Source organism: Hordeum vulgare, chromosome 3H, assembly GCF_904849725.1.
Source record: "Hordeum vulgare subsp. vulgare chromosome 3H, MorexV3_pseudomolecules_assembly, whole genome shotgun sequence".
NCBI classification, from domain to species: Eukaryota; Viridiplantae; Streptophyta; class Magnoliopsida; order Poales; family Poaceae; genus Hordeum; species Hordeum vulgare.
The window spans coordinates 3,965,597-3,979,265 of NC_058520.1; the positions used below are offsets into that span (position 1 = coordinate 3,965,597).

Here is a 13,669-nt window from a genome sequence, read left to right on the forward strand (position 1 = left end):
CTCTTTTTATTTTGTTCTTCAATTTTGTTTGTTATTTTTATTTTATTTCTTTTCTTGTCCTTTTCCTTTTTTATTTTGTTTTCTTAAATGAGTTTTTGAATTCATGTTTTTTAATTTTCTGGACTTTTTAAAATTGAGTGAACTTTTTTCAATTTTGATGAACTCTTTTTCAACTTTTGATGAACTTTTTCAAATACTTCCTTTTCAATGAGAGAGAGAGAGAGAGAGAGGGAGAGGGAGGGAGGGAGGGAGAGAGAGAGGGAGAGGGAGGGAGGGAGGGAGAGAGAGAGGGAGAGGGAGAAAGGGAGAGAGAGAGAGAGTGCCAGGTATCAGTTAATAACTCATAGATTTGTTGTTCATTAATGAGTAGATTCGCGGTTTGTAATGGGGAGAAGTAGAAACCCACACCTAGCCATAATCTAGTGGCAACGAGAAGACAACATGCTCAACACTTCTAAAAAGGACCATGCAAAAATGTAAATAATCCCCTAAAGCTGTCATTGAAGCATTGGTGGACTAAGGGGAGGCACCAACTTACTTAGAGCTGAAGAGACCACATACAAGGGAATTTTTTCCTTGCGAGCGAATAAGCAGCACACTATGTTATTCCAGACCTTGTGGCTCATTAGCCAGGGGTCTTACCCACATTCATCAATATAGGCTCCGTTGTCCACATCTCACGTGATCGAAGAAGAGACCCGACGCTACCATCTTGTACATGTCTTTCACCAAACTGCAATAAAATTGCATGTTGTCGTTTCGCTAGGCTAAAGTTGCATTTTTAAATATCAATTTTGATATCAATAATTCTAAGGGAAATTGATATTATTAAACTTTGAGAAGATTTTAAAATTCTAATCTACTTTTTGTTTTGTTTATCATGTTACATATCTTCAAGTTTTATTACAAACTTTAGTTACATCATTGTATGATTTTTCAAGTGTCCATCATACTATTGCGATCTAGAATTTATGAGAGCAATTTGATAATACAAAAGAATTTTTAAAGACAAATGTGAGCATACATTTTTTTCATCCTTAGTCCATATACTTGGGCACGTTCTAGTGGAAAAATTGTCTGAGCAATTATGCAGCTTATATTTCTATACGAGGAAATCTTGGGTTAAGCGCATGTCCAGATCTCCTGCACCCATCTCAAGTCGGCAGTGCTTCGAGGTGAAGAGCTCCAAAACAAACATTATATTTATATTAACTCTAAATTTATACTTAATAAGACCATTATACATAAAAGAACATTATAACTGGAGTGTGTGCATAGTACATACATATTTATGGATTCGCTCTTTAATTGACATGTAATTTAGACCAACCATATATTAGTTTTAGTTGTAGCATTATTTCACATTTCACATTATTGTAATCATATAGTATTTTTTGGCAAAAAGTATTTAAGTAAGTATACGTAAATATACTCTATATAAAGTTTGAACGCAGTCGACATATGAAGTTCATCACAACCTTTATGGATCGCACAATGTGCACTAGTGCATTTGTAGATATATGCCTGAAGACAACGAAGGCCATGGCGGCCACTAGTTAGGTCGCACCCGTGCACTTGGCAGCGGAAGCATACCTCCCCGGACAGAGAAGCGTCGTGAGAGCACAATGCAGAATGCTTAGAAAAGTGCTTATATATATATATAAGCTAGTTTTTATTAATCACATGTGTGTATTTATATAGTAGATGTGCCTAATTATTAATAAACACATAATTGTGGGTGGTATGATCAACATAGTTTCCAATAGAGATTTCTACCATCGTGGCTACCCCGACCTAGGTTGCCAACTCGAGGAGGCCAGGTTGAACTTTGAGAGCGGAGGATAAAGTAACCTTTCATGGACTGGCCAACTTGGGAGCATCAAATATTCTTTCTATTGTGAACACATATTAATGTCTCGAAATTAAATAATGGATAAAGCCACCTGCAAGGTGGATTTGCACAAACTACTCATCATAGTTGAGCTTTGCCTTAAAAAACAGGGAGCTTCAAAGTCAAGCTTTTGACCGACTGTTGATAACTGATTATGTGGTAGTAGAAAAGGGTTTGAGCCCATAATGTACAATGATTGGTATATGTTAAAGTACACATAAGACACACTCGCAATTAAAATACACACACGGCACTAGTTTTGCATTTTTTTAAAGAAAAAGCAGGATTACCCTGGCCTTTGCATCAAATTGATGCATGCAGCCATATTTGCACATAGTATATATGTTATTTTTATAAATTTTGTATATGTCCACCTATCCAATTATCTATTACTGAGTCACGTCATTATGGATCGATGTTGTCAACGTCTTCAGGGCTGCCGCATTCTTAATAATCCTGATGGACTCAACAAAATCATCCAAGAGTTTATGACAATCTTGAAATTGTGCGTCATCAACTGCGAGAACTACCTTGATATCACTGCCATAATTATGGTAGTGCACAGTCAAAGCCTACATACAAAAATCCAGACAGTTAGAGGAAACATGGAGCAAAAGGAATAGACACAAAGCTAGTTTTGTTTTTGCAGACACATGATTAAGGATGTAAGAACATGGATGACTTACTTGTGGTTGGCCGTAGATGCTAGGTGCCATGAAGGCAACTGGGTGCCCACATAACATCATATGTTCAGCTGGTCCAATTGCATTCGAAAATATTATGGTTGTACGTGTGAAAAAATGGCGGAAGATAAAAGTTCCCATCTGTTTTCATTGAAAAAATGCTAACAATCAATAGAAACATGAATAAATAGACATAGTGCTTGTTCCAGGTTGGTGCAATCCAATCCTGGGAAAAGCATATAATGTACAAAAGGAGTAGGTAATATACCTTCAGACCAAAGTTTTTCACCAAAAATTCACCAACCACTCGTGTGAGCAACACTGCTAAAGAGCTCTTTTTCCTATGCATGAACCTTTTTGCCTCGTGAACATACTCAAGGGGATCATCTTGCAATATTATATTAAATGGACAGATGAGGCCAGTAAGTTGATTGCCTGTCTCTACCTTGGTAATGTATGTCTGTTCATAGTTGTAAGAAGAAAATCAATGTAATTTGTAGTGTTAATTACACAAAAATTGTGATGAAGCTAATGTTACTACGTTTAGCTTTATCACAATTTTATGTATGTCACTCAATTAATATTTATTACTTATCTACGAAGACAAAATGAAGTTCTTACTTGTCTGGTAGACACTGGCCTTGCATCGACAAGCACACATGACCGCAGACCTATTCTCTTAGCATTACTCTCACCTAATATTGAATACAAAAATATATATTGTAAAATGCATATCTAGAGAACAAACATCCATTTTTGTTATAAGAAAAACCACTTACCAGACTTTCTAAAATAATATTGTGAAAGAGCTGCTGAAGTCACACCGACTAGCACGTCGTTGATTGTCTGTGAAAAAGGACAGAAAATGTACTACATATGTGTCAAATGAAGACGCCAAAATGAGCAAGCGAGATTCATTTATAGACGTGTTGATTAGAGTGTCATGGCCATGCTATTCAATAACTAGTCATGACATCCACACATTGTGTAGGCAACATATTTTAAAAAAGTTGTAATTCCAATATTATATGTTTTCTCATAATGGAAAAGTATTTTCTATTGTATTAATCATTTTATAATGTCCACTTTAAAATTAGTTATTCAATATTTGTCAAAAGGTTATCCTGAAAACTGCCAAAGTATCATGTAGACTTTGTGCATGTGATTTATATTGAAAATATTTATAAACTAACAAGGTAACCTATGCATTTGCGTGTCTAGATTTTCTGATTAATATTAAAATTTCATGTTTTGTAGTCATTATTTTCCAATGTATAAGCAGCATTGGAACTGGCATTATCGTGAAACAACGGGCGAATAAAATGATATTGCTTTCACTTGGTCAATAATATTTCTTATATTAATAGCAAAAGTTAGGAAAGGACCAATTGAATTGTAATTGGATTTTAATTTATTCCTGTAAGCCGTTATCTATCGTTTAATAAATCATAGTAGAATAGATACTAGGTATAAAGATTAAATGACTTAAGTACCCAGTTCAAGAAAGCTTTGTGACCGCCATATATTTAATAGAGTAAAATACATCAGAGGTCCTAAAAGTATTCCAAGTGTGTCAAGTAGGTCCTAAAAGTTTAAAATCGTTCACCCCGGGTCCTATATGTATATTTTATCCGCGACTTTTAGAACCTACTTGACACACTTAGAATACTTTTAGGACCCGTGCTGAACGGATTATACACATTTAGGACCCGCTGTGAACGGTTTTAAACTTTTAGGACTTACTTGACAAATCTAGAATACTTTTGGGACCTCCTGCGTATTGTACTCTATTTAATATTAATACTTTTTGCACATCCTATATTTCAAATTTAATCTTGTCATAGTTTATTGCTTTCAGAGGATTTAAAATATAAACTATTTTCTTAGCACATGTCATAGTAACCTTTATAAAATGTTATTTTTCACCTTCCCTCAAATATTTTTCTAGATAACTGTCAACATAGTTAAAAAATGCATGTAGTCCTTGCATAGGTGATTTCAATTGCTATCTGTAAGTAAATGAAAACATAGCAGCAGCTTTACGTACACAATTCATGGCAGTCTTGATGAGCTTGACATCGTCGAAGCTAAGGCTCCGATGCACGAAACGCTTGCGGCGACGAGACTCGCCACCATCCGGCAGGCGCATGAAGAGCGTTGGTGGGTCACTCAAGAACAGTATTGTCGCAACAATCAACGCCATGTCCACAAGTGTGTGCCAAGCCAGCACAAGATAGGACCAAACCCACGCGAACAATGCGAGGTAATCACCTGAAGACAGCGGAGGCCGTGGCTCCCGTTGGTAGATCGGACCTGTGCGCTTGGGTGGTGGCGGCATAGCTGGATGCCTTGCTGGATTGCCCATGCTGCGCGACGATGCCACCAGAAGCGTCGTGATGGAGGTGCCGTCGCCAATGGAGTGGTGCAGACGGAGCACCACCGTGGAGGCCGCCTCGGAGGTTGGGAAGTCGAGGAAGTGGAACTCCCAGAGAGGACGGCACCTATCCATCTGGAGCAGGGACAGCGATGCCACGTAGTCCTCCACGGCCTTGTCTGGATCGGATGCCATGGCAGCAGCATCCAGCCTTGGGACGACGATGTGGTCGTCCACATTTACAGCCGTTTGCACCCATTGCGGCTTGCCATCCTTGGCAGACTCGTCCATTACCTGTACATGCAGGTGTCAAATATGTATAAGAATGAGATGCATAAAATACAACCGTATTTTGGGTTATAATTCCATCGTATAAATCACATGTTCTATATATTGTTGCAATATAATATGGACATGTCTCCTAATTTATATACAAGCTGACTAACAGGATAAGGGGGCAACTCAAACCAAGTTGGAAACATATAAGAATGAAACAAACGAAGTTTTGGAAAATTACTTGAATGCAGCGGAAGCGTGGCAAACGAGTAACTAATTCTGTTTCGATGCCGGCACGGAAGACGGGCAGGTTCACAGGCGTGCCGAGCCCCATCACGAGGACGATGCAGATACCCATCTCTTCCATGCCTCTTCCGGTAGGACTCATGGGTTCCTCCGCCATGGAATTGTCAGCACATAACATCTCCGTCGCCACGCGGACAGAGAGCGGACTGCTTGACGGAGTGGCTATGTTTGCTGTTGCTTCCATGATGATTGTTATAATTGCAACGGCTCTTGGCTCGGTAGGTGCAATATATATATATATATATAGTGGGCAGGGAGGCAAGGTCCCTCTCTTTCATCGTGTTTATCTTAGAGATACTAGAATTTAGTGCTCACTGGGTGTGGTGTTCTCTCAGGTCTGTGTTGATCGAGATGGTGTTGTGGTGTTTGGTATCACATTGAGTGAGACGAAGCTATGAGAAGGTACAAATACAGATGGGCGATAGAAGTTGGGTAGAGGAGTCGGTGGGACACTTATTAGGCATGCATAACTTTGGCACTCCCAACATATTATATCTTAAACTATATCATATGTGATATAGAACAAATACTCCGTATACAATATGCCACAAAAAACTATCTAATATAAAACAAGTATATAATATGCCACAAAAACTATCTAATATAATACAAGTATAATATGCCACTGTAGTAAGTTGTTACGGGTCTAAAAAATACATAGGCTCTGGGGCCCAATAGTTCCGAATGGAGGGAGTAGATAAAACATTAATAATACATGGATGGCCCTCACGTTACTTCATGCATCGGTTGATTTGATTTTACATTGGGAACAAAAAATTGACAACATTTAATGTGGACACAAACTTATTTCTCTATCACCGGAACAATAAGCCTTATAAATAGCAAATTTCTGATTTTTAAGATGGACTCTTTACACCGGTAGGGATTGAATATATATCTAGTGATATAAAACCTTACCTGATACTAATGATATTAATCGTATAACAAAAAGATGGTAATTAAACACGTCATGCATTATACATCCATTGTACATCCAGAGAGGGAAACATGTATTATTGCTTTTTGGAGTCAAGAAGCCAAGTACGTCAGTTATTAATCTACATCCTTTCTAGCTACGACCCCTATAATAGCTTCTGTATTTGGAATAGCTCGTCATCAGCTATAGCTAAAGTAATTAATTACCTTGTAACTGTACATGGGACAAGAAAGAATCATTAATCAATTAATTGACTGATAAAATCTCTATGATGCTTTCATGGATGATGATCATTTTGTAGGCGTTTAAAAAATGCAATTGTCAATACCTTACGTGATTACTCACATACCTCACCACAAAGCTACAAAAAACTTTCTTTAAACATGTTCCTTTGGCAATGAAAATGTTTTGTTTATAGAATAAAAGAAGAAAGGAATAAAGATGTTTTGATAGAGTTGGCTCTTTGGCCCAATATAAATCCAGACGATGGGAGTAGATAAAACAGTAATGATACATGGTCTACATAAATCCATGCTCTCTGGGCACGGAAACTATCCTCGAAAGGTATGAAACTTGGTGCATTATCTTCGTTTGCCCCTCGTGGGGTGTGGTAAAACATTTACATCATTATGACAAATACTTGATGTACTTCTTGTGCGAACAGAAATATCTTCGATGAAGTGTAGGGATTTCAAACGGAAATCACCGCCTGCCTAACTAAAGTCAAAATTTAAACATCAATTTAACTTGAAAATTATTTGATGATTAACACGGACCATTTCAAATGGAAACCACGACCTGACTAACCGAAGTCATGCTCTGCTATAGTAGCATGTCTGTAGTAGCGTCGGTATATCCTAATATTATATAATTATGTTACTTCACATGTTTAATGTTCAACCGGAGTTTGAAATTTCAAAAGGTGCAATGAATCATGTTCAAGCGATTATTTTTAGGGCGCCAGTTTACACAATCTATAAAGGCAAATGATAGCCACGATGCCCTAAAAATTTATAATCATGTTTTTTGGCACCAACCTTTTCATCATCTGTTGAAGATGCTCTTACGCACGAGCGAGTCGCTCAGGTGGGCCTTCCTAATGCTTGTGAACAGAGGGCATGTGTGGCATGTAGCTGGGTGACGGATTAAACCCTATTTAGGACTCTCATATTCTTTGCTCGTTGCGAAGAATTGAGTATATTTGGTAGGAGTCGCGCAACACCTCTGTTATAGGGTTGGCCCATAAGTGCTTCTCAACCGATTTTTTTCATACATTAGTAGACGACTTTTCTCATGGAGTTTTTTTTTAAGTTTTCTATCCAATTATGTTCTTCCATTTATCTTTTTATTTTTATTTCTATTTTTCTGAGTTCGCTCTAAAGGGGCTTTCTTTTGATTTTGAGGCATTCTCCTAATGTTTTTATCTCTTTTGTAAGTTTTTCTTCACCCTTTCTTTTATTTATAGAACATGTGATAGTTATTTATTTCAAGAAACTCTTGACATCATCAATTATGTGAATTTTTGAACATTTTCTAATTCGCGATCAATTCTATAATTTATCAGCATTTTGGAGATTCACCAAAAAAAATCTGAAATTTGTGATTTTCTTATATTCACAACCAAAATTTGACAATCCATGAGTAGTTTTTGAATTTCATGATTTCTAACTAAATTTTAGACTTTTCAAATGTACAATTCTTTTGACTTTGATTATTTATTTCGTATTTTTCATCAATTTTTCTAGAATAAGTTTTTATTGAATATATATTTTCATGAAATAAGAAATTGATCAAAAAACATGAAATCGTGCATGTAAAACCCAATAGGAGACCGGAAAATAGTACAGAAAATCACTCTTCTACGATCGAACAAAAGTCACAAGTAGGCCACTCAGCTGACCCTCCTGCGTGCAGGGGCCCAAATTTTGGGGAGTGCTCAGAGCATAGCGGGCGTGTCTAGGTGGCGAGAGCTATGTCTTCCTTATAGCATGTATAGCTCTTGTCACGCTCGAAGAGTCCGCAGGTATGTCCTTGCCCAAATTTTGTATTCTTCACATTTCTTTTTGTTTCTTTGTTTTTCTCGTTGTTTTAATCGATTTCCCTTTCGTTTACACATGTTAACTTATTTATAATACATATTCAATATTTTGTGTATATATGGGAAATATTTCTTATATACACGTAAACATTTTTGAAATAAATATTTAACATTTTTTCTATATACATTTAACTTATTAAATTCCTGATTAACATCTTTCAAATACAAGATTAACTTTTTTGAATACATGGTGAACATTTTTCCTATACACATTTAATATTTTTTGAATGCTTGATTAAAAGTTTGGCAAATATAAGATTAACATTTTCCTAATGATTAATAAATATTTTTTTAAATAGAATATGAATTTTTTTGCATATTCATTGTATTTTTTGTCTACATTTTTTGTATACATGAGAAACAATTTCTCTATACGCATTTACCATTTTTCAAAAGCTTGATTAATTTTTGTACATGTTTTACATAAAGGTTTTTTTGTAATATGTTTTACCTAGAACTTTTGGAAAAGCCTACAGTTGTTGGCATAAGTTTTATAATATATTTTGCAATAGCTGATTATATGGCAGTAGAAATAAGTTTTACCCAAAGCATACAATTATTGGCATAAACACAATATATTAAAGTGTACATAAGAAGTGTACTGAATTAAGACACACAACATACTAGTGTCAAAAACGTTTTTATATTATGAGACGGAGGGAGTAATTGGGTATATGTGCACTAATACAACTATCGTTGCTCAATCTTCACATTCTAGATTGATGTAGTCAACGTCTTCAGGGCTGCTGCATTCTTAATTATTCTAATAGCCTCGGCAAAACCATCCAAAAGATGGTGACAATCTGGAAATTGCGTGTCATCAACTGCCAGAACTACCTTGATATCACTACCGTAATTATGGTAGTGCACGGTCAAAGCCTGCACATAGAAATCCATACAATTAGATACAAAATGGAGTAAAATTAATAAATATAAAAGCTAGTTTTCTCTTGGACACATGATGATGGATGTTTTTGTCTCGTAGCAACCTAAGAACGCATATGTTTTGGATGTTCAACATGGACCACTTACTTGTGGTGGACCGTAGATACTAGGTGCCATGAAGGCAACTGGGTGCCCACATAATGTCATATGTTCAACTGGTCCAAGGGCATTTGAAAATATTATGCTTGTTCGTTTGATAAAGCGGCGGAAGATAAAAGCTCCTGTCTTCTTTCATTAAAGGGCCGTTCCAATAATCAGAAATATTAATACATAGGCATAATGTTTGGTCCAAGTTTGTGCAATCTTATGCTGGGAAGAGATATAAAATACAAAAGGAGGAAGAAATATACCTTGACACCAAAGTTTTTCACCAAAAATTCCCCGACCACTCGTGTGAACAGAACTTCTAGAGAGCTCTTTTTCCTATGCATAAATCTTTTTGCTTCACGAACGTACTCAAGGGGATCATCTTGCAAGGCTATATTAAATGGACATATGAGGCTGCTAAGTCGATTGCCTGTCTCTACCCTGGTAACATATGTCTGTTCACAGAGGTAAGAAGAAAATCATTGTGTTTTTAGTATTAAATTATACAAAACTGTGACTAAGAGCATGTTAATAAATTTGTGTGCACGTAATTAGCATTTATTAATTACTCTATATAGTAAGAGAAAAATGAAGTTCTTACTTGTCGGGTGGAGACTGGCCTTGTGTCGACTAGGACGAGTGATCGCAAACAGATTCTCTTTGTGTTAGTGTCACCTAATATTGAATATAAGAGAGCAATGTGTAAAATTTGCATGCCTATAAAACCAACACGTGTTGTTGTTATCTAGACCACTTACCGGACTTCTTAAAGTAATATTGTGAAAGAGCTGCTGAAGTCACACCGGCAAGCACGTCATTAATAGTCTGTGGAAAGAAAAGAGAGAGAGTGAGCGAGAGAAAATTGTCTTATACTCCCTCCGTCCCAAAATAAGTGTCTTAAGCTTAGTACAACTTTATACTAGAGCTAGTACAAAGTTGAGACAGTTATTTTGGGACAGAGGAAGTATGAGTCAAATCAATAAGCATCTGCCATCAAGCGAGACACATTTACATCCGGCTTAATTAGAGAGCCATGGCCATGCTATTCACTGTAATAACCAGTCATGAAACCCATGCATTATGCCGGTAACATATTTCTGGAAAAGAAAAATGGTTGCAATTTCAATATTATAAGCTCCTTTCCTAGACTTTTTTGAGACTTCAGAATGTAGAACTATTTTATGTTCTATTTACCATGTTATAATGTCCAGTTATAACTTTTATTTTCAGTTTTAGTCAAAAGGTTATATAGAAAACTGCTGACTTAGTATCATGTAGACTCTTTGCAGATGATTTGTAGAATATATGCAAATACTACATATAAATATTAATCGACTTCATGTACACATTTTCTTTTTTACTTGTCATACTGTGTTGTAATAATCATCTTAAAATCTAGTAGTAATTTCCACCTTTCGTCAAATAAGGGTTTCCGGATATATAAGTGCCAACATAACATGTATAACCTGTTCAGGTGATTTCAGTTAGTATATATATAAATTCATGATAAGATTGAGCAGCTTTACGTACGCAGTTCATGGCGGTCTTGATGAGCTTGACATCGTCAAAGCTAAGGGTCCGATGAACAAAACGCTTGCCGCTGCGAGAGTCGTGGCCGTCGGCACGCGTGAAGAGCGTGTGTGGATCACTCAAGAACAGTATTGTTGCAACAATCATCGTCACATCCACCAGTGTGTTCCAGGCCAGCACTACATGCGACCAAAACCACGTAAGGAGCGCGAGGTAATCACCTGAGGACAGCGCAGGCCGTGGTTCCCGCTGGTAGATGGGGCCTGTGCGCTTGGGTGGTGGCGGCATGGCTGGCACCCTCGCCGGGTCGGCCGTGCTGCGGGACGACGCCATTAGGAGCGTCGTGATGGACGTGCCGTCGCCAATGGAGTGGTGCAGGCGGAGCACCACCGTGGAGGCCGCCTCGGAGGCCGGGAAGTCGAGGACATGGAACTCCCAGAGCGGGCGGCGCCTGTCCATGGGTAGCAGGGACAGCGACGCCATGTAGTCCTCCACGGCCTTTTCTGGGTCGGACGCCACAGCATCAGGATCCAGCCTGGGAACGACGATGTGGTCGTCCACATTCACCGCCGTTTGCACCCATTGCGGCTTGCCATTGTTGGTGGACTCGTCCATTACCTGTACAAGCATATGTGTATCTGTTAAATCTGCAAGAGATTGGTAAGGTTATTCAAATTTGAACTAAAGTCATGATACTTATTTTGGGACGGAAGGAATGAAGCAAATAATGTTTGTAGAATTACTTGAATGCTGCGTAAGCGTGGCAAACGGGTAATCAGCTCTGTTTCGATGCCGGCGCGGAAGACGGGCAGGTTCACCGGCGTGGCAAGCCCGATCACGACGACGATGCACACGCCCATCTCTTCCATGATTCTTCCGGTAGGGCTCATGGGCTCCACCATGGAGTTGTCAGCACATTCCTTCTCCCGTGACAGACGGACAGATGGTGGACGGCTTGAAGGAGTGGCTGCCTTCATTGCTACTTGCATTGGTGTCCAATCTGTTGTTAAAATTACAATGGCTCTCGGCTCCGCAGGTGTGATATATATTGCATTGAGAAGGAAGGTTACTGTTACCCTACAATAATTGTTGAGTTGGAAGAGAGAGAATATATAGCAAAAAAGACATCACTAGGGATCGGATGGCAAAGCCGTCAGACTCTAATTCCTTGACGTTAGATGGTGTATGAGGAATTGAATAATTCAATTGGTTGTTTGTCAAATTTTCTTATTTTCGGTTCCCTTTTTACCAACCAGTCATTGAATGGATATATCAATGCGAAAATATGTGTGCTAGGTGATCGAGGATCCAATCATGTAACTCTGCCGACCTTAATTGCTTGTAGAGTCACGCATTATCCGATTCCTTGACAGGTCACGCCACCAGGTAGAGGTCAGAAGTTGGTGGACAGTTGTAGCTGTATGTTGAATTGAATAATTCAGTTGCTTTGCTATGAAGTTTCTATTTCTATTCCTCTTTTTACCAACCAACCATTTCATGGATGCATAAGTCTTAAAATGCGTGTGCTAAGCAGGGACGATTCTTGGGGGGGGGGGGGGGGGCTAGACCCTCCCTAACAAATTGATTTTTTACTATAATAGTGATTGTTGTATAAAAAAATTCATTTCACATGAACTTTGTCCCCTCCATGAACAAACTTGCTTCCCCTATGCTTGCATGCTGGCTTCGTCCCTGGTGCTAAGTGATTCGATAAATCGTCTAGTTAAATATGAATTGTATGTAAAAAGGCCATACCATTCATTTTTTTTAATTCCATTCGAATCAGACAGTATAATTTTTTTAGTTATAAGTCCAGTGTGCTGTTTCGTCATGTGCTGACGCTGCTGAGCAGCAGGAGAAGCAATCTCCCCAATGTGGCTTATTGGAACTGAATAATTCAATTGGCTGGCCATCAATTTTCTATTTCCGCTCCCTATTTTTTTTTACCAACCAGACGTTCTATGGATATATCATGATTACTATATATGTACTAGGTGATCGACGGTGCAATCATGTAACTGTGCCGACCATAATTGTGGAGATGGTTACCTATTGTCCGATTCGCTGAGAGGTCGCGCCACCGGGTAGAGAAAGTGGAGGATGATCACAACTTGGGAGTGCAGATAGTAAGTACATGGATACGTTGTCCTCATCGCAGGTGTAGTAGTTGTCATCGTCGTCCTCCGGCTCGTCCTGGTTTCCTGTGATGCATACCAAATCAATGGTGATGCTAGGCATGATCACATAGGTTTATCTATTGGAAACACTGATAAATCGTCTAACAAAATATGAGTTGCGTGTTGAAAAATCGTATCATACAGAAAAAATTGCAATTCCAATCAAACGATATAATTCTTTAGTCATAGATCTAGTGTGTTGTTCCGTCGTGTACCGCCAATGCTGAGCACAAGGAGAAGCAATCTCTCCAATTGTGGTTGTATGTGGAATTGAAATAATTCAATTGGTTGGCCATCAATTTTGTATTTCCACTCCCTTTTACCAACCAGCCATTCCATGGATTTATCAATCTTAATATATGTGT

At 38.1% G+C, this 13,669-nt stretch overlaps 2 protein-coding genes across 3 annotated transcripts; both read right to left on the bottom strand.

The window, feature by feature from the left end:
* Positions 1-2,004: 2,004 nt before the first annotated feature.
* Positions 2,005-5,714, bottom strand: LOC123442391 (wax ester synthase/diacylglycerol acyltransferase 11-like). Its single transcript, XM_045118420.1, has 7 exons — positions 5,466-5,714; positions 4,622-5,242; positions 3,354-3,420; positions 3,196-3,269; positions 2,843-3,034; positions 2,578-2,715; positions 2,005-2,463 (listed from the first exon to the last, which is right to left on the bottom strand). The coding sequence occupies exons 1-7, from the start codon at positions 5,712-5,714 to the stop codon at positions 2,281-2,283; spliced, it is 1,524 nt and encodes a 507-aa protein (XP_044974355.1). The 3' UTR covers positions 2,005-2,280.
* Positions 5,715-9,124: 3,410 nt separating this feature from the next.
* On the bottom strand, positions 9,125-12,193 carry LOC123442392 (wax ester synthase/diacylglycerol acyltransferase 11-like). Of its 2 annotated transcripts, none has more exons than XM_045118421.1 (7): positions 11,871-12,193; positions 11,128-11,745; positions 10,356-10,422; positions 10,199-10,272; positions 9,861-10,052; positions 9,598-9,738; positions 9,125-9,444 (listed from the first exon to the last, which is right to left on the bottom strand). In XM_045118421.1, the coding sequence occupies exons 1-7, from the start codon at positions 12,114-12,116 to the stop codon at positions 9,280-9,282; spliced, it is 1,503 nt and encodes a 500-aa protein (XP_044974356.1). In that variant the 5' UTR covers positions 12,117-12,193; the 3' UTR covers positions 9,125-9,279. The 2 variants fall into 2 exon arrangements, with proteins under 2 accessions (XP_044974356.1, XP_044974358.1); XM_045118423.1 differs by having other exon boundaries at positions 9,598-9,735; positions 11,871-12,191.
* Between the last annotated feature and the right edge of the window lie 1,476 nt (positions 12,194-13,669).